Below are 19,978 nucleotides of genomic sequence, written 5' to 3' on the forward strand. Positions count from 1 at the left end.
AATGCTTCTCCTCTTTCTAACACTTATTAGGGCGTGATGAAGCACTGGAATAGGTTGCCCAAGGAGGTTGCGGATGACCCATCCCTGGAGGCATTCAAGATCAGGCTGGATGTGGCTCTGGGCAGCTTGGTCTGCTGGTTGGCGACCAGATGAGCATTGGGGTCCTTTTCAACCCAGGCCGTTCTATGTTACTGTTAGAGAACGCTTAGCAACGAGCACAGCCAAAGATCACGACTTGTCTACTCGACTGAGATGGAGCGGCGGGACCTTATGACATTTGCCCGCTCTTGGTCTCCAATTAGGCTTGCATCGTTCCACTGCCTGCTTTGCAATGCTAACATTTCGCAGCGCGCTCCGGGAGCCGAGCGCGGAGCCGCGCAAAGCCCAGCGCCGGGCTCCGCGCCTGCGCACTGCCGCCTCCCCGCGGCCCGGGGGCGGAGGGAGCGGTGCGGCTGCGCGGCCGCAGTGGCAGCGGATCCCGCAACGCCGCCGCCCCGCGGGAAGCCGGGCAGGGCAGGGCCGGGCCGGGGGTGGGGCGGGCTCGGCCGGGCGGAGTGCGCGCTCGGGGCGGCCGGAGGAGCGCAGGATGTCGGCGACGCTCTACGTGCTGTCCACGCTGGGAGGATACGTCCTCACCTCGGCGCTGCTCCTCAAATGCCCTGGGCTGCTCCACCGGCCCAAGCGGCAGCGCTTCCGATGCCGGCACATCTCGCACCGCGGCGGTGAGTGGGGCGGGGGGCGGTGATGGGGGTCCCGCATTGCTCGGCGCTGCTCCTCCGGCGGTGCGGATCTCGGCCGAGCCGTGCCCGCGGCGCGCCGCTCCCAGCCTTCCTCCCCCGCCTAATTTTAGGTGCCACCTGCTGACCGCCGCTTCATTTCGGAGCTTAATTAATCTTCCAGCGCCAGCCGCGATCAGCTCCGTGCGGTGCTTTTCCTCCTCCGGGCGCTGCGCTGACGATCCCCGCTCCGGCAGTGCGGGTCGCTCCGTCCTCCGCGGCCCTCAGCGCCGCTCCGCAGTGAGGATGAGCGCGGTGGTAAAAGCGCTCCTCTAAAAGACCCCAAAAGTTTTGGGTTGGGGGTTGTTTTTTTCCCCCTACCTTCTGCAAAGGGGAAACTACAGAGAAGGTTTCGTCCTGTGCCGGTGGGGGTCAGCGCCGGCCGTGCTCCGTTGGTAGAAACACCTCCGTCGGTAGAAACACCAGCCGTTGTCTCCTCGGGTTTTGCCCTATTTTCGGTGCGAGGTGCCGTAGGCTGAGTGCTTTGGATGTGCTTTGTGTGGGCTTTGAGTGCGGTTCCATCTTTTCTCCTTTCCTGTGAGTTATTAAAGCACACGACGAGGAGCTGAGCTCTGAAAGCTTTTCCTGCTTGGATTTCTTTCATTTGCTTTATGGGACACGCTGAGCTTCTTATAACTCATCACCTTAAATATAGCACAAAGCACGCCTCGCTCGGCACGTGTCTGCTGCTTATTTCCTGCTGGGCAGATAATTTTGATTACCACCCTTTCATTAATTGGGAAGCCATTGCAAACTTGCGGGTGACTTTGCAGGCACTCGGTGTGACCTCCTTAATCTGCTTTTGTTCACGCCTCTGCGCTGCAGCCTCAGCTCAGACACAGCCCTGAGCCTCCGACGGAGCACTGGGTGCCACGAGAAGGGCAGGAAAGCTTTCCCTAAAGGGAGCATTATTCATCGGGTGCTTGGAGGCAAAGTCCGGCTCTCGGAGCTGCCCCGTGTCTGTGTGAGCAGCACAGGTGCACCTGGGTGGAAATAAAGCCCGAGTGACATCTGGGCAGCGTTGCTCATCGCCTGCCACGGGGCTGAGGATTGCTTACATTTCATACCCTGCAGTGTTTACCTCAGGATGGATTCCTGTGGGACTCTGCTGCTCCTCGTGCTGCGGCTTTACGTGCAGTGTCAGGTTTCCTTATTGCATTGCTTCAGTTGACTGCAGAGCTCAAGGTAACGCTTGTTTGACTTTTTCCTCCCTGAGGTGAGGCTTTGCATGCTTTGGTTTGGCTTCTTTCTTCACGCAGGACTCTCTTATCTAAGTTTATGGTTCCTCACTGGAGACCTCTTTCATACAGGAGCTTTCTTATCTCAGTTCATAGCTCCTCTGTGGATGCATCCCTGAGTTATTTCTTTACTTTTGGCGTAGTTTTGAAATTGCTCATTGCCAGGGTCAATAATGAGATCCTGATTCTCTGTGCTGGAGTCGTCTGTCTGCACAGACCTAATGGCAGAGCTGTTGTTTGACCAAGGTGGCATTCTCAGACGTGTGTCAGCCTGTGGGAGATGTCATGGAATGGCAGAGTGGTTGAAGTTGGAACGTGTCTCAGTGATTTCCCACTGAGCAGGTACGTATTTTCATTTAGCAGTTGTGGGTTGGACCTTCTGGAGGTCTCTGTGTCCAACCCTGTGCTCAAAGCAAGACCACCCTCAGCAGGTTGGTCAGGGCCTTGCCCAGTGATGAGTACATCCAGGGATGGAGGCTCTGTAGCCTTTCTGGGCAACCTGTGTTTGATCACTCTTCCAAAAAGAGGTTTTTTTGTTTTTTTTTTTTTTTTTTTACCATGTGCTTAAAGTGAATCCCAGGGTTTCAGTCTGTTCCCATTGCTTCATCACATCTCAGTGGTGCCCCATGGCAGGGCTGGCTCAGCCTCCATCCCCTCGGGTATTTGTATCTGGGGATAAGATCTCCCTGAGCTTCTGTCCCCCAGGCAATAATCCCAGTGCTTTCAACCAAGGATCTCTCACTGCTTAACTTTCACAGCCCTTCTCTGGGAGATCCGTGTCTCGCTTGTACTGAAGAAACCAGATTTAGTGAGGGTCATTCGTGTCCCACAGGGATGCTTGCAAAGCTTGCTTGCTGTAGTTCCCTTTTCTGAGAGTGGTTTACAGAAGCCATATTGCTGATGTACAGCTCCCATTTCAGCTGATCTCTGAGTGCTTTTCCTCACTTCCCCATAACACAAGTCAGGCTTTTTGCTTCCAGCTGGTTTGACTCCCCACTCCTCCCTGCCCAACACATAATTTGTCACAGGAGTCATCAGAAGTCTTCTTTTTGTACATTTCTGCCCATAAATGTTGGGATAATATTCTGGCTGCAGTTTTCTTTCCCTCTCTCCCAGCTCAGGATATTAGGGCTGTGTTGTCACAGTTCATAAGTTATCTAAAGCTTTTTAATTGTAGTTAATTTATAACTAATAATCTGTGTGCTGTGCGGGGCTTTCCCATCTGTTGGGCACTTATCAGTGTTGTCAGATGGGATTCTCACGCTCTCCTTATCCCTGTGTCACTTCTACCACTCCACCTCTTCCTAACGCTAAAGCCAAACTTCATAAAACATCACTGAATGCCAAACTGCAGAAGTTGCAGTGGATTTACCGTATGTTAAACCACAGAGGTTTGGTCATTTGGATTCTGTCGGTTAAGCCTCTCTGTAAGCTTACCAGCACAGGTAACCCAATGAAAACAGCTGTAAATTGCTGGTTGGATGCACGTAGAATTGCGTTGCTTTACTGGCTAAACACAGACTTAGATGAGTATTGACACGGCCTCGTTAATGGGCAGGGCCTCGCTGCAGCTCCTATAATTGCTGTTTACAGAGCCTATCCCTCCTCGCTGCAGAGTAGTTAGGATTTGCATCAATATCCTTCCTCGTGGTTCCCTGTAGCTTCCTGCAGTCACCACGCTGATGCTTCAAAGGTTTTTATGTAAAGAATAACAAGTTGCAGGGTTTATTTCTGCCAGAGAAAGGAATGAATTGGCTTCTCCTTTCTTTTCTCCACTGGAGTTAATGTGCTTCATTCCCCGTGTGTGAGACCCCTCTCTGCCAGCAGCATTGCCCCTTGCTGACAGGTCGGTGCTGTTTCAGGAGCACTGACAGAAGAGGTGCTACATTTGCTAAAATAAATGCTCTCATTTGTGTATTCAAAGTATGCAGATCCAAGGGGACAGCCTTGGCTTCCCCCCCGCCATCTCTTCATCCTAATTCCTCCTAATGTCTTCATCCTAATTCCTCAAAATATGTTTCTAATCTCACACCTTTGTATTTCTTTCCTCTACTGAGGTGAAGGAAAAGGTTTCAGTGCCTGTTCTTGTTTTTATAGGTGCTGGGGAGAACCTGGAAAACACGATGGCAGCCTTTCACCAGTGAGTACAAACGGAACCTGTATGTCTGTATCTGTGACGTCCTCATTGTCTTTAATGAGTGAAGTAATCACTAATGATCTGACTTCCACCAGTTTGGGTTACAGCACTGTGCATGACTTGCATGGGTTGCTTAATTTCAGCTCTAATTTCACATGGGGAAATCTGGGGTCTCATTTCTTCATCTTCCAGCAAATTAAACAGTGGTGCTTCCAGGTGTGATGGACATTTACGTCTGTTGGGTTATCATTTTGAAGCTATTTTTGTAAGTAGTACCATACGCTTTTTTTACCTTCTCAGAAGGTATTTCAGATTCAGGTACCCATGTGCTGCTGCCATTCGGGTCATCTGAATTTTGGCTGCTGAATGCACTGCTCTCCATACTCTGTGGTTTAATGGTGTTCAGTTCCCTCCTCTGTACAGAAGGTTAAGAATTCATCTCCCACGAGGACTGAAGTCTTAACGTTAATGAACTTAATATACCATCTGTAAAGCTATTAGGAAGGTTTGAGTTATGTTTTCTCCCCACACACACATAATTCATTTGCACAATGTGTGAAAGCCTCTTATCTACGGGTTTGCAATCGAGTTGGTACTGGAAAGCCCTTTAAGCCTCCAAGCATTTAAGAAGCAGTGCATTCTAACAGCATTCTCAAAAGCCCTTGGAAAAGCAGCACATCTCAAACCACAGCTGCCAAAGAGCAGCAACCAAATTATGTGGGCTCCTCTTTGTTCCTTTGGGGCTGCTGTTTGGGTTTAACTGCTCAGAGTGGGCTCAGCAGTCTGCACAGTGCCTTGCAGGCAGAGCAGTGCCAGCTTCCCCATCCAAACAGTGCCATTGAAAGTGCTGCAGTCTTTTCTATCTCCATGGAAGCCGAGCAGAGCTGTGTGTTTGGTTCCTGCTGGCCTGCCTCTCTCCAACTCTGCTACGACACTTTCCAGAAAGTGCTGCTTTTTCAACCGTGTCTTAATTGTGATGTAGTACCACACTGGTTTAATATGGACGGAGCTCTGAAAAAGAAAAGTTATGCCACAGCTTATTTGTATTTAATTCTCAGAGGTAAACTCTGTTAAGGACTGTCCTGGGACTCTGATCGTGCTGTGTGATAACACTGCTTCTGTTCTGACCACTTTAATTACCTTACTGTCATACAGTAACACATCTGAGGTCCAGATCAGTTTTAAACAGATCACAGCTGCCAATTGCAAATAGCACCACTGCGTTCTGGAGAGCAATTAGTTCTTTGTGCCAAAGCGGTTAAAAACATCCTTGTGGACTCGTTGGGCTCTTACCATCGTATGCTGTGAATGCTTCTGTGGTGGTTTGAGATTTTAGAATAATTATTGTTAAGCTAAAGAAGACATCTGCACTGTCTGAAAGTACCTGGGGCTCTGGCACAAAAGAGAACCCAGCAGTTCATTCACAGACACAGCTGTCCTCATTGCAGTGGAGGTTAGTGTTGTCCTGACAGGAAGCTGCTAAGTAAACTCTCCAGATATTTTTATCTTGCTTCATTTCCATTTCTTTTATGATCAGGCTTGGTTTAGAGAAGGGTTTTAAACGCCGTGTTTACAGCAGTGGAAGTTCCTGGTCAGCTCAGCATTTACAAAATCTATACGTTGTGTTTTATTAGGCCTTGCTGTGTGCCATGGTTGAACTTCAACGAGCAAAGAACTCTGCCGTCCTCGTTTGCAAATGTGTTCTGCTTTACAACCTGATCTCAGTCAGAACACGTTTTACTGAATCTGGAGCATTCTCTGTGGAGATACAGATCTCACATTGGTACAGAGCTGTAGAGCCAATGATCCATTAAACTGTGATATTGCTATATGTTGAGTGGTAGGTTGCAACAAAGTGCCAAAGCTCCCAGTCCAAATCCCAGCTCTGAATCACAGTGCTTTGTTTATTCTTGCATCACCTTTCTGCTGCAATAGAGTTATTTGTTCCTTGCTTGGCAGTATAGTTGTGAGGATTTGTTTCATCATAAAGCAGACAAAGTGCCTTCACTGAGATTAGTTCAGCTGAATAACACACACATGTTAGGCCTGGACCTGTACATGTACATGTGTGCTTCAAGGCAGACTTTTTTTTGCTTCCAGTGCTGTTAACATAGGAACAGACATGCTGGAGCTGGACTGTCACCTGACCAAAGATGAGCAAGTGGTCGTGTCCCATGATGAGAACCTGAAGAGATCGACAGGAGTCGATGTCAACATATCTGACCTCAAGTACTCTGTAAGTTGGAGGAACATCTTAGTGCTCAGTGGTGCTTAGGAGTGTGTTTGTAGAATGGTTGGGGTGGGCAGGAAGGCTGTGTGTGCATGCAGAGCCTAAGGAGAGGAAGCTTAGCTAACAAGTTATCCTATAACCAGCTACTTGATGGGCAAACTGGAAGAGGAATCCCACTGCACTGCTCTGCTGGACTGCCTTTCCATCCAATATAAGTGGAATTCTCGGTTTTTAGGGGGTGTCTGGACACACTTTGCCTCATTCAGCAGCAGGTAGCAGAGCTCCAAAAATGAATGAACAAAATGCACAGTTGCTTTTTAGGCAAGAAATAGAATTGATTAATTTTGTCTTTAAAGGTAGCTTACCTGGCTTATGAATATTTGTGTTTTTCAAGAAGAGTCCTGATTATATCTCTGCATTTAAGTTAGTGGTGTGTTGTTTTTTTTTTTCCCTTTAAGGAACTTCCACCATATCTCTGCAAGTTGGATGTCGCCTTTCAGAAAGGTGAGTTTTTGTCTTTTGCTGTTTGGGTTTGCAGTTTTGGTAACTCATTTTCCATCTGTCAGTGTCTTATTTTGGCAAAGGGAGTGGAGAAGTGTGTGTTTGCTTCCATCAGGATCTGGACAAGAGAAGTGTCAAAAAGCAGATACAATCATTTTGGCGATGTGTGGTGTTGCATAGACCCACAAGCAGTTTCAGACATTAAAATTTGGGGATTTTACCATCTGTCCCCTCTGCTTAGGGAGTGCTCCGTGGTGCATTTTCCTAGAAGGAAAGATTTTTCTTTTTGCATTTGCTGTGTGGCAGCTGAGCCCATGCTGGCTCATTCTTGGTTTTAATGATGCCTGCATTCCTGCTGTTGCAAAAATAATGACTAGATCTTGTGCAGTTTGGACCTAGACATCAAAATACCTCAGCGCGTTTTCATTGCAGGAATGAGCTTTTCATAATTAATTACAACTATGGGTGAAGTTGGTGGTGTTGTTTCGTTGGATGGTTGATTGAATTTGGAAAACGTGCTTATTTCTGTGCATAGTTTTTACTGCTAAGATAACAAATGCTCTGACATCTCAGCTTTTGCCTGCAGTATGTTATAAACGGCCGCAGTGGCAACAATTCTCTTGTTTCCCCAGAAAGTCACTCGGAGGGAAAAGATAACCGCATCCCTCTCCTGAAGGAGGTGTTTGAGGCATTTCCACAAACTCCTGTCAACATTGACATCAAAGTGAACAACAACGTGTTGATCAGGAAGGTGCGTGTAAAGATGTGAGGCTGAACCTCGTGTGAGGACGTGGAAGTTCCAAAAGAAAAGAGATTCTTGGAGTTGAAGCCTTCCTAGAATATGGATTTCAGACTGCTGGTGTCCTTCACGTTAGATCTTGCACCACATTTGGAATAATGTAGAGATCTAGTGCAAGATCTAACCATGTCAGCAGACAAGGGAAAGCCCCTGGTGTCATCTATCTGGACAACAGTAGGGTCTTTGGCCCTGCCTCCCATGGCATCCTTCTCTCTTTGTCCTGAATGCAAATGTAGTGTAATTATCTTACAATGGGAGAGGATGTAGGAGATCTGTCTTTCCTGTGGTGACTTATGTAGTAAAAAAGTAGCAATTAAAATTAAATTATTCTGCATGTAATAGTCAATGAAAGCATGTTAGATTTCTGCTTTTTGGATTCTATCTTGCAGGTCTCAGAGTTGGTGAGTCAGTATAAACGAGAGCATTTGACAGTATGGGGGAATGTCAATTACGAGGTGGTTTCCAAGTGTCTTAAGGAGGTAAGAGTGGATCCAGCTGAGCTTTGTTCTTGCCCTCTTGTTGCTATGTGATGACATGTACAGAGAGCATCCCGTAAATCAAGACTGATGGAACCATGCTAGCCTTTTAATAATGATCTGAAATTTTGCATTGGTGTTGTAAGCACAATAAAAACTGTAAGAGCTTAGCACCCATATATTCTGTAATTCAGCACTTAGGGAACAAAGCTTAATTGTTCTGTAATATATGGAATCTTATGATTTTTATGCCAGGACCTCCTATTGGCAGGGTTGTGCATCATTCATCTGGTGCAAAAGCAATTCTTATAGAGTGCTTGTTGTATGTTTCTTTTTATTAAAGTAATGGGTTTTGATATTAGTTGCCACTCACTTATATTGGCATAAAGCTGTTTTACAGCTGAAACTGCTGTTCCTTTTTGTGCTAAGAAATTACACAATTTAGAAGTAAATTAAATTATGCCTAGCCCAAAGGGAAGCTGATATGGTTATCTTAACCACAGTGAAGTATAATTGTTCATTCCTGGTTCCTGCAGAATGCTGACATTCCCATCATCTTCTGTTTGCAACGTGTCCTTCTGCTTCTGGGACTCTTCTACACTGGTCTGCTGCCATTCATTCCTTTCAAGGAAGAATTCTTGGAAATCCCCATGCCTTCCATCATCCTCAAGTGAGTTGGAGTTGGTTGGTGGGTGCCCCACTGAAATAACTGTAAAACAAGTGGGTGATCATGGCAGCTCGAGCATTAAATTGAGCCATGAACAAAGAGTGAAGTGGAACATCTCCAAGGGAAATACACTGCATAGGCAGTTAGGCAGATAGTGATGTGGTACATTCTGAAGGAGCTGTGTCACAACTTACAGTGAAGGAGTCCAGTTCTGTTGGAAGAAGTGCTTTTACTTCAGACTGGAGAGACAGGAGGCTCCCAGTTATTGAAATTTTCGTTTCCTGAAGGAGTAAAGGGACACTGGGACCTATCTCAATCGATGACTGGAGTGGTGACTCCATTGCTCTCAGTGTTCTGGTGGTTTGACCATATCATATTAAAAGTTTTGTAGTGATGCTTCCCTTGCATAGGTAGAAGTCAATCCGTTCATTTCTGTCCATTAAGTGGAAAGGGTGATTGTAAAGAATATGCTCAGCATCTTGATAGTCCTATCCCAGATGATAACAAATAGTATTTATTTCCTGTTAGGTCAGCTTCTTTTGGGTATTCATAAGTGAAAGTTATGCAAATTTTATGATCCTCTATTTTTAACATGTCTCTAGCCAGCTCTGAGTTAAACTATTGCTAGTGTGGGATCCTTGTGCACATCAGTGCTTGGTAGCATCTCCTGCAAAGATTGGTGGGCTGGTGCCATCCAGATAGCAGTATGTTGCAGTGCTGGACAAGTAAGGTTTTTGCACTCTTCTTTCCTAGATATGGGAACAGAACAAATTAGTTTAAGGCCAAGGAGAAGTCAGTACCAGGGTAGATCTGAGATTTCCCATGCACTTTGTTTCTCATACTACACTGAAAATGTAACACCCAGCTCTGCTGCTCCTCTTAAGTGTGGCACATTTCTCTTCTGTAACCCAATTCTAAGTCACTGTCTTGAAGTCAGAGGGAAATTACTGCTCTGAGAAACTGCAGGACTAATTCTTCACGTTTCTTTTGCAGAAACATCTCAGTACTTTAATCACTGCTCTGCTAATTTTTTATTCTCTTCCTCAACAGACTGAAAGAACCAGAAAAGATGTCAAGAAGCCAGAAATTTATTATCTGGCTAGCTGACACGTAAGATTTTAACCTTATTAAATGTTTTATCATATTTAGTTTCAGTATTGACAGTTGGCTTAAGCAGCGAAGAGCAAATGATGGCGACAAGTATTTCTTGGGCTGTCATTTCTTTCAGATTCTCCTAGCATTTTTGTCAGTGCAGCATAAGTCATATTCAGATCTTTCCTTTATGTTCCTGTATACTTATTTTTTTCGTGCACACACGCAGGAACTTACTGAGGTAACAGTGCAGAGTATTCCAGTGTGACTGAAAATACTTGAGTGCGTGTTCAGTTGTTTGCCACGCAGGCAGATGCACAGCACAGCTCTGCTGTGTTTCACAAGGTTGTGACTGCTTCCTGATGTTGTCAGAGGAGATGCTGTTTGGCTCACACAGAGTGTGTTGCATTTTAAGGCTATTTGTGCTTCAGAGGGAACTTGGACAATTTTAGAAGACGCAGGGAGCGTCTGCTGCTGCTTCTGGGTTTGCCATCCATTTGCTTTATTAAGTGGCAAATCAGGAGAGTTCTCTCATCTGATGTGAGGAACAAAAATCTCATCTGAAGGCAAAAGGATTGATGCATTGGTCATGATACTGGAGTGTCTGTGCAGGAAACAAGGGTTTGATCTTCAGAACACTGATACAAATACCCATCATTAATTCAGCCTGGAAATGTTAGGTGGGCTTGAGTTGTTCAAGCTTTCTGTAGTTGAGTTTGTAATCACTTTCTTGTGGAAACCATTGAATCTAAATGCTCTGTGGTAATTGTATTACAGAACATCAATTGATGTTACAAATTCCATCTATGCTCCTTGTTCTTGAACAAATATCTTTCTCTTTTCTGCAGGCTGCTAATGAGGAAAGCACTTTTTGATCACCTCACTGCTCGGGGCATTCAGGTACAGTGTGGCAAAGCTAGAGGAAATCTGCTTTGGATCTGGGGAGAATCTGAACAAGGCAGACGTGGCCTTAAGATGGGTTCATGTTCTCTGTTCCTTTCTGTGAGGATTACTTCAGTTCAAATCCTTTGTAGAGCTACATAACCTGAAGCAAATCTTCATTATTTAGACTGGGGGAAGAGTGGGGGGTGGACAAACTTGAGCTACAAAATGTGCAAAGCTGCTTTCCTGATTGGGGCTTTTCTTGACTTTTGGAGAGCCTGAAGATTTGGGTAACACTGGAGTTGAATTCAGCCAGAAAATGTCTTCCCACACACTGTTTGCCTTTGAAGAAGGATACATTTGTGTGTTTTGGCATCACAGTGTAATGGTTTTAATACGTGTGGCATCATCTCTGTCACACACAAAACAATCTAGGTCAGCAGTCACTACTCTTTATTTGAGTATTTCCTGTAATAATGGGTCTTTCTGTATTGCAGGTATATATTTGGGTACTGAACGAAGAACAAGAATACAAGAGAGCATTCGATCTGGGAGCAACCGGAGTCATGACAGACTATCCAACAAAGCTCAAGGAGTTTTTACACAACTATCCTGTGTAAAGACAGGAAAACAAGGAAGACTTTGCAGGACAGATGGAGCCAAGGAATTTAATCAAAAAGAAGTTGAGCAACGTGCACAAATCACATTGTTGGGAAGGTGATTCTTGACCTTGTCAGGTTGCAACCTAATGTAAAGGCTGTCTATTTATTTTAAGACTTTAATTACATAGTTTACGTTTGTAAATAGATCATGTAGCAAAGGTGCACTTCACTAATAGTTGTGACTAAGAAGAAAGTTGCTGGATAGGATACCTGTAGATAATAAGTGTTGTTTTATCAGTCACACGTGTTCCTAAGCAGATGTCAAGACACGTCAGTTACTCCAGTTATATTTTAGTGTACAGAAGCTAAAGGGTTTCTGAAAGTGTACCTTTTGTGTATGTATTGCTTGTGTTGCTTTTACTTTTCGGATAACTTGAAGGGTGAGAAAGAGAAACAATGCACAGGAGAAACAGAAAGCAGAATCTGTGGACAGCCAGACAGTTCAGCCTGTGAAGTGTAGTAAAAGCAGTCACTTTTTTCTTCCTCTTTTTTTTCCAAACCAAAATTAACCCACTTGGTCAGTGTAGGTTTCCTCAATTATTGTTACTGATAAGAATGTTGAGCTTCAGTTACAGCTGTATTTAGACTTCTTTTTGATGTGCTGGTAATACAGTGACTCACTGGCCAAGGTCCAGACACAGCATTTCAGCTTGCTGCTGAGCTCGCTTAGTTCTTCTGCAAGGATCTGGGTTTCCCCCTGGTTCTGAGCTCCTGTCAGGCTGCCGTGGCCTGGCAGCAGTGAGCTGCCCAGAGAGGAAGATTGCACTTGGTATAGATTACACTTCCTTTGAAACACTCTCTTCCCAAAGGAAACCAATGTTTTTAGGAGTCTTCTGCACTTTCACAGTTCTGGCACCTCTTGGCTCGATTAATGGGAAGCTGTTTTTTGGATGAGGGACCAAAGAAGACTTTAAATTTGGTCAGGAGTTTTAGGAACAACGTAAAAGGTTTGTTTTAAATGAATTCACCCAAAGCAGATATATATATATATATGCCTGTAAAAGGAGCAGCTATCAGTCTAGGATGCCTGTAAGTTTTAGTCTTTTTTTCTCCACATTCAATATTGATGAAGTCTATGGGCATGGACTCAGAAGTAATTTTACCAGCAAAAGCCAGGAATCCCCAAGTGTCATGGATGGGGAAGGATAGGAATGTATTTTTAGAAGCTGAGTGCTGTTCTGCCCCTCTGAACAGATGCTCTGAGTGTCAGACACATTGGAGCCTGTGATGCCCCTATGTTTTGGTGTTGTCATGTTAGGGTTTTTCAGAAAGAATTTGACTCTTTTAGCTCAGTTATTCACACTGACACGTATAGAGCCCAGTCATCAGGTGGTACTGCTGGAACACAGCTGTTGTGTGGTGATGATAGTATCTAATTCCTTATGGACCTTCATGTGAAAATTATATCACTTAATAACAAACACAGTAGCCAGAACAAGAGATATATTCACTGCAAGACACACTCATTATTCTAAAAGTTTGTAAAGCAATGAATTTTTTCCCTTCCCATCTCAGACTTGGAAGGGCTCTTGTTTCACTGCAAGGCTGCTGTGCCATCCCTGTAATCATGGAGCATCTTTGCTATTTCATTATGCCCATCTGTAGTAGAATGCCAAGCCCATCTGAGTGGATAATATTCATTTGTGTTGTGCACAATCACGTTTGTGCAATGTCCATTTAAGGGAAGGGAAGTTCCTTTCCAAGGAGTTCTTACAGATGAAGCAGAAGACATTACTGCATTTACACTTTAACTGAACGTGTGACAGTGGTGGCAAGTGAGTTACTGGTGTCCTTCTCAATGTCTGCCTACTTAAGATGGCTGTAGATTAAATTTCCTTTTAATTGAATCAGGCTTGTTGTATACTGAATGGCTGAGAGGAAAACGTAACTTCTACCTGCTCATAGGAATAAGGATAACATGATTTATCATGTGCTGTGCTTCTTGTTTCCACTTCAGACCAGTTATGCTGGTCAGGTAACTGCTAATAATCAATCTAGCAATATTTCTTCCTGTTTTCTAATATTCACAGAATAGTTTCAGAATAGGTTCCATATGGATCTCAATAGGTAAATGAAAAAGCTTCTACCCTCTCTGTTTGAATTTGGTTTACTATTCAGTTATAGCTCCAGATCCTACATTTTTGTGCAGTATATACATTTTTTTTCTACTCAGTTTTACTGCTGTCCAATTTCCAGTGTGCACATCTCCACTGAGATACAAATACAACTCTGGTTTTATCAGATGCTACTGAATAGCACAAGTTAGGACTTCTCTTACGCTAGGAATAGCTGAGTTTTAAAAACCACTTTTGATTTCTGGACTTGATCTCTCATGGGACACACGATGACTTCATTTTTTCTCTTAAGCTTTCCCCATCGCTGCATAAGTAAACTATTTTGTTTTATTCTACGTTGACTGACAAAACACTGCTATTAAAATGGACTTTATTTTTACATGATAAGCTACCTGTTTTGCTGCAGCAGTGGTGTTGGGAACTTGTGCCTTCAAAGATGCTCAACACATTCTTCAGCCACTGCTCTTCCTACGTCTGCTGTAACTTTTGACTGTGCTTTTCATACAGAGCTCTCTTTGATAAATCTGCTCCATAATAGCTGAAGTTTAAATAAGATACATGGAAAGCAGGGGCTCAGTGCTGAAAAAAACTGCTGAATTCCTTCAGTCACTCGTTTGGACCACAGTAAAGGAGTTAAAGTTTGATCTCTTGAGGCAGACAGCATTGTGTGGAACCTGTGCACAATAGGCCACGGTAACTATCTGTAACAAAATAACATGGAATTGAGGGAGTTTGTAGGATGTTTGTTCTGATTTGCCTTGTTTGAATGTTCCATAACCTGCCACGTGATTTCAAAACCACTTGTACAGAAAACCACTTGTTGAGGTCTTGCTCAGCCGTCCAGGAGGATGTTCAGTTAATCTCTGTCTCCCAAGAGAGATTTTTTTTTTTCCCTTTGGGTAATTTTAACTCTAAGTATTGTTTAATACGCACTGTGTTCTCAATCTTTTACAAAATAAGTTATGTATGAAGGATGATGCATGTATTCCATGCACTTTTAATCTGCAGAAACAGTTTTGGACCTCTCTAGCTGAAAATCTGTGATATTTTTTTTTTCTTTTCTTGTAAGGAAAGATTGATGCTCTTGAAATGTGACACATTCAGATATCTTTGCTCATAAAAGATCTACAACTAAATACTACTTCCTTCTGAATTCTTTGTGTGATTTCTGTTATGAAACTGTGCTTAGAACATAGTAAACTTCCAAATCTTGATAGTGGCCTTTGGACGGATGCTCAGAAAAAGAAGTATCTTATATACATTGAACTATTTGGAAACTTTTGGCACTTATCTTGGTTTTCCCATACCACAGCATCTGCCACTATGTGTGGCTAAAGAAAACCAGCAAAGGAGGTAAGCCTGCCTTCCGTGTGCAGAGCCTTCGGTAACAAACCTCTGGAATCAGTTCCTGCTTGATTTATCTACAGTTCATTTGAAGACAGAAGCGGTAGAAGATAAGCTTGGTCATAAATGGAGAAAAAAGAATGTGATCAGCATATTATGGGGTATTAAAACTCTCTCACTGACAGGTGAGAGAGAGCTGCTGGTGAGCAAATAACCAGCAGTGTTTTGAACGTGGTCGGTGCTGCTGGATAGCATCGTGAGAGCAAACTTCTGTGCAGGTTGTGTGTCCTTAGGTGATGGCCTGCTGTAAGCACAGCACTGATGCCAAAGTGCTTTTCCTCGTGATAAGCTGATGAATATTTCCTCTGCTCCTCCAAGTACAGCTGCAGCTTTACTGCTGGGGTTGCCATTGATTTACATCTAGTGCTGGGTATTAAGGTCAAGCGTAGAGCCTCGAGGATCTGTGTTAGCTAAGAGGTGAAGCAGGCTTTTTGTAAGCAACAGCATTTAGTAACTTGAGAAGAATTTGGGCAGGCCGATGGGAGGCGGCTTCCCTGACACCCGGCTCCAGGCTGCCCTTCGTGTCCCAGCGCTCCCACCCGCCCCTGTCGTAGCGCTGGAGACCGCCAGGGGGCGCTGCAGCCCCGCGGGAGCCCCCCAGGACCGGGCAGCTGCTGGCGGCTCCGCGCTGGTTACGGAGGGTGCGGCGTAGCGGGAGCAGCGTCTGCGTGTTCGTTGGTGCTGCGAGTGGGGAAAAACCTTTCGCTCCTGGCTGCTGAAAGCGTCTTTCTTTGATCTGCCGTACCTGAAGGTGCTGCTTTGAGCTGTCTGAAAAGGTTTGCGGTGCCTTCGTTGTATAACTGAAGAAGCTGAGGCGTGCTCGAGTGAAGCATCTCGATTCACAAGGCCAGCGGCATCAGCTGCAAACAGAATTTGTGAGCGCTGACAGAGACTGTTAACAGATCTTATGGCGACCGATTTAAGTACTGTGCAGCACTAAAAGCCTTGAGTTAACAGGAGGGATTTGGTGCTTTTTCCCATCTCAGTGCTGCCGTGGTACATCGACTAGCAACATTAAAGACACGTCTTTTCAGAGGGGCAGCGTCACCGTCTCCTGAATAATTGGCCTTCTCCAGGTTTATCACGTTAACCCGGATCAGGCAACGATCAGTACTAAAAGGCCTCAGGGCTGTTGGGAGGAGCCCGTGTGCCTGCGCCTTTAAGAGGAAGCGGCGCTGTTTGTTATTCCCCCTCCGCGCTGCACGCCGGCACCGCCAGCGCCGCTCCCATTGGCTGCCGCCGCCCAGCTGCTGCCTGCGCGAGCCCGACGGCGGCGGGGCGGGGGGAGCGCTGCGTGCGTCTGTCTGTGTGTGTGTCCGAGACGGAGGGGGGGGGGCGGGAGCGCCCCTCTGCCCCGCGCTTCGATTGGTGAGGAAAAAATGGGCTGCGGCCGTATCTAACCAATCGGCGGGTTGTTGCTATGTGCCAGCGAGCGGCGATTGGTCGGCGGTGATGCCACTTGTGGCCGAGGGGGTGGGCGGGCGTTCTTATAAGGGGGCGACGCCGGTGGGAGGGGGAGGGCGCTGCGGGGCTGCCTGGTGCGCGTCTGCGGCCGCGCTCCGTCTGCGCTGGGGACGCGTTTCGAAGGCGGCCGCGCAGCGGCGAGTGAGTGCGGCGGGGCGGTGGGCCGAGAGCTGAGGTCGGGAGCGGGGTCGGCGGGATCGAGCTGCGCCACAGCCGCTTCCTCCCGTCCCTTCATCGCGGCGTGGGCCGCCGCTCCGCCCGGCATCGCTGCTTCAGCTCCGCGCGTCCCGCTGAGGGGGGGGGAGATGAGAGGAGCGGGGATGGCGGGCAGGGAAACGCACCGGTGAGCGGCGGGGCCTGGGGTGAGGCCCGCCGTGCTGAGCTGAGAGCTGCGGGGGTTCGGAGGGGTTCCGGCCCCGGTTCGCTGTGAGGGGGGGGGGGCGAAGGGCCGTTCCTTTGTCTGCTGCCTTCCAACGGAAAGTTTTGGGTTCGGTCCAGAAACGGCGGGGAAGTCGGGGATGGCGAAAGGAGCCGCGGGTCTGGAGCTGAAGGTTGTGGCGTTGAATTTGGAATCCTAAAGAATCCGTGTTTGATTTATAACTGTTTTATTTCCTTTCAGTTTGAAATGCCGTCGTAGCGATGTAGGAAAAAGGAGTTTTGGCCTCTGCCCTACAACTGAATCTGCTGCTCTGCCACCCCTGCGTGAGCGCACGGAGAGAGGAAGGCTCTGAGCCGTGCCTGGGCTCACGCAGTGCCTTCCCAGGGCTGTGCTCCCAATCAGGATTTTCTGCTAATGCGTTTACGGTTACTTAAAGCTTAGGCTGGGGAGCACAGAGAGGCCTTTGCTGAGTTAGGAGGTTGGGAAGGAGCAGATGCTGAGAGCTGTGCTTACGGTGTGTGAGAGGATTCTGGCCGGATGGGACGTGTTTGGTGACTTCATGCTTGCAGAGCAGCCTTATCTGTTTTGTTTAAGACCTCGTTGTGGAGGTCTCCGTGTCTCTGGTTTCCTTTAAATGCTGCTTGCTGTGTAATGGTAGTGCTTGAATGGGGAATTAAGAGGATGTTCTTCTCTCCTGCTGGGGGGAAAAAAAACCTCAAATATTTAAAAGCGAACCCTTGGTGTTTTGAAGGTAACGTTGGGAATAGTGATGATGTCCAGCACTTCTTTTTTCTTAATTATTTTCTTTCCTGATGCCAGTGTTGGAACAGCTGGCAAAAACTGGTCACTGATCTTCCTTGTGTTCTCCGGATCGCAGATCTTGACTAAGTGATTTCCTTGCTGCTTGGTGTGGGCAGTTGAGTCAGGGCTGCTCTGCAGAAGGCAGCGTTGCTACCTGTAATTCCACATTCCCTCAAAGGCTCATGGATGAATACCTGCTGCTGAGAGAGGATTTAATTAAGGAGCTGGTCACTCTGGTGTAGCTTTTTAGAAAGTGGGAGCTCCTTGATCTAGTCTGGTGCTATACAAGCGTTACGAGGATTGAGTAGGAGTGAAAAACATTTATTTGTTGTTCTTGCATCATGATCTTACCTTTTGCCATGTGTTAGAAGGCTCTTGAAGAAAAGTCAATAAAACACAGGCCTTCATTGTGCTCTGGTCATGAGCTGAGCTGGCAAAGCTTTGTTAGCTTGAAATTAAAGTGAGTCTTCATTAGAGGTCAGCTGTGAAGTGCCAGAAAAGCGGAATTCATGAGTGATCACAAAGTGGAGCTTTGAGTGGAAAAATTGAGAGTTATTGAGTTGTTTCTCTTAGCTGTTTGAAGCTAATCAGTGAGGTGCGAGGCAGAATTGCAAAGCAGGGTGGATTTATCACTTTGAAACCACTGCAAAACATGCAACTTCCTTTCTATTCTGTAAGCCAGTCGTTTGGTTTGTTCCCTCTTTTCTGTGCTTGTTAATTCTGAGGTCTTGTCTTCTAGATCTAATGACAGTAGCACAAAGCAAAGGACAGATTTTCTTTTCCTGAAGCCAGGGCAGGTCCACAGAAGAGATCTGACTACTCACATGCTTTTCATTTCCTTAGAACACATCTTTATCTGGAAAATCAGTACGTGTGCTGGTGGTGTGATGCCAGCTGAGCACATGGACTTCTTACAGAAACAAAGCCTTCCTGTAGTTTGGCCTCTGGTGGGAGGAGAAAATGCTGCCCAGGCAGTGGCTCTGCAGCATGTGAGCTGATTGCTCCCCTGTTCTGGTTGTGCCAGACCTGTCTGAGCACCATCACCAGGGCAGGACGGCGCATCGGAAGCGTGGCTGGACTGGCCGAGCCACTTAAGGCTGCAGGAAGTAACGTAATTAATAAGACTTAGCTCTCCCACATCTTGTACCTGACAATCTCAAGTCACTTGACAGTGCTAATTAAAGCTAATCACGCTCCTCTGTTTTTAGTAAATAGCTATTATCCCCACTTCACTCTTGCTTTAATGAATGGCAGTGTCAGGCGATGTGAATCACTGGCAGTGGTGGGAATGCAACCTGTGCATGATGCCTTCCTGTCCTTGGGCCAGCTTACACGTCTGCCTGAACATGGCTGCTTCACGCCTGTTCCAGCACTGTTACAGCACATTAGAAGGTGGGATGTCCTGCTGACTCACAGATATATAACTTTTCACCTGACTGTGGTTGCCCTCATGCAGCACTGATCTCCCTGCATCTTGCTAAAAAGTTGGAAAAGTTGAGGATGCTTTGAGTTTGCCCTTCAGAGGAGCTTTTGATCCTCTGAGTGGGAAGGCAGAGCGGTGTCAGAACTGCACTCTCGCTTCTCCTGTTTCATGTTGGCAGCGACTTCATTATGAGGAGAAAAATGTAGTGTGGTGTGACCTAGGGATTGCACAGCTCAGCCTCAGAACTCTGCAAGAGTTAAATTTCACTGATGAAACGTTAGCAGAGGATGGCTCAAGCAATGTGGTATTATAAAAAGATTGTCCAGCCTCACAAAAAAAAGAGTTAATAATTAACTGTGAAAAAAAATCTTAATGAGAATCCCAGGAACTCCCTCCAGAAGCATTTGTCTGTAGGCATGGAACTGTGAGAGGCGAGTCAGCTCACATACCTTGGCAGCACTGTGCAGGCTGGTGAGGATATCCAGGAGGAACTAAACCACAAACTGGTAGGGTAACAGCTGACTTGACCATTTAAACTCAGTTCAGTTATAAAGTATCTGTCGTGTGTGAAGAGTGGAGCTGTAAATCTTCACCTGTATTTTCTCCCTTGGCATAGGTACTTTGTGCTGTCAGTGGAAATGTGAGCTAGAAGAATGATGACTGAACTGCCATGGAAAATATGTACCTCGTTAATGTGGCAGCTGTTGCATAGAAGAAAGAGTTTCTGAAGGAGGTTGGTCGGAATTTGGGTTGTTACCCTTTGCATTAGTTAGAAAAGGAAGTCTGGTAAAAAGTAGAGTCATTGACTCTCCCACAGCACACACTTCTGGGCAGTACAAGCCCAAAGAGATGAGGCCTTCTGTTTTGTAGGATGCTATATATGCGTAACTATATGCAGAGCATAATATCCTCCCCGTGCTACCACCGTGTTGAACACAGCTTTCTTCAGCAGGAAGATGGCTGTGGATTGAG

At 46.1% G+C, this 19,978-nt stretch overlaps 2 protein-coding genes across 5 annotated transcripts in view; both read left to right on the top strand.

The window, feature by feature from the left end:
- Positions 1 to 109: 109 nt before the first annotated feature.
- On the top strand, positions 110 to 14,676 carry GDPD1 (glycerophosphodiester phosphodiesterase domain containing 1). Of its 2 annotated transcripts, XM_085240642.1 has the most exons (11): positions 110 to 722; positions 1,851 to 1,961; positions 4,112 to 4,154; positions 6,252 to 6,387; positions 6,840 to 6,885; positions 7,515 to 7,633; positions 8,071 to 8,160; positions 8,694 to 8,827; positions 9,875 to 9,934; positions 10,765 to 10,816; positions 11,296 to 14,676. In XM_085240642.1, exons 1-11 carry the CDS (start codon positions 332 to 334, stop codon positions 11,416 to 11,418), a joined length of 1,305 nt encoding a protein of 434 aa, XP_085096768.1. In that variant the 5' UTR covers positions 110 to 331; the 3' UTR covers positions 11,419 to 14,676. The 2 variants fall into 2 exon arrangements, with proteins under 2 accessions (XP_085096768.1, XP_010720351.3); XM_010722049.3 differs by lacking the exon at positions 1,851 to 1,961.
- A 1,742-nt stretch (positions 14,677 to 16,418) lies between these two features.
- The window catches only part of YPEL2 (yippee like 2), a 30,407-nt gene continuing 26,847 nt past the window's right edge, over positions 16,419 to 19,978 (top strand). Inside the window, exons 1-2 of one of the 3 annotated variants that reach the window (XM_085240658.1) lie at positions 16,447 to 16,544; positions 19,623 to 19,739. The gene's annotated coding sequence lies outside the window, so the exon portion shown is untranslated. Of the gene's footprint in view, positions 16,545 to 19,622; positions 19,740 to 19,978 lie in introns of those variants that run through there. The other 2 variants (XM_085240656.1, XM_085240659.1) reach the window with 2 other exon arrangements.

The sequence above is a fragment of the Meleagris gallopavo genome, chromosome 21, assembly GCF_905368555.1.
Source record: "Meleagris gallopavo chromosome 21, MGAL_WU_HG_1.1, whole genome shotgun sequence".
In the NCBI taxonomy this organism is placed as follows: domain Eukaryota; kingdom Metazoa; phylum Chordata; class Aves; order Galliformes; family Phasianidae; genus Meleagris; species Meleagris gallopavo.

Bases quoted from the DNA above. Each gene is read 5' to 3' on its own strand.
- GDPD1 (XM_085240642.1), top strand. From the start codon at position 332: ATGCTAACATTTCGCAGCGCGCTCCGGGAGCCGAGCGCGGAGCCGCGC. The intron at 723-1,850 runs GTGAGTGGGGCG...CATACCCTGCAG, and splicing joins GCACATCTCGCACCGCGGCG to TGTTTACCTCAGGATGGATT. The intron at 8,161-8,693 runs GTAAGAGTGGAT...TGGTTCCTGCAG, and splicing joins TTTCCAAGTGTCTTAAGGAG to AATGCTGACATTCCCATCAT.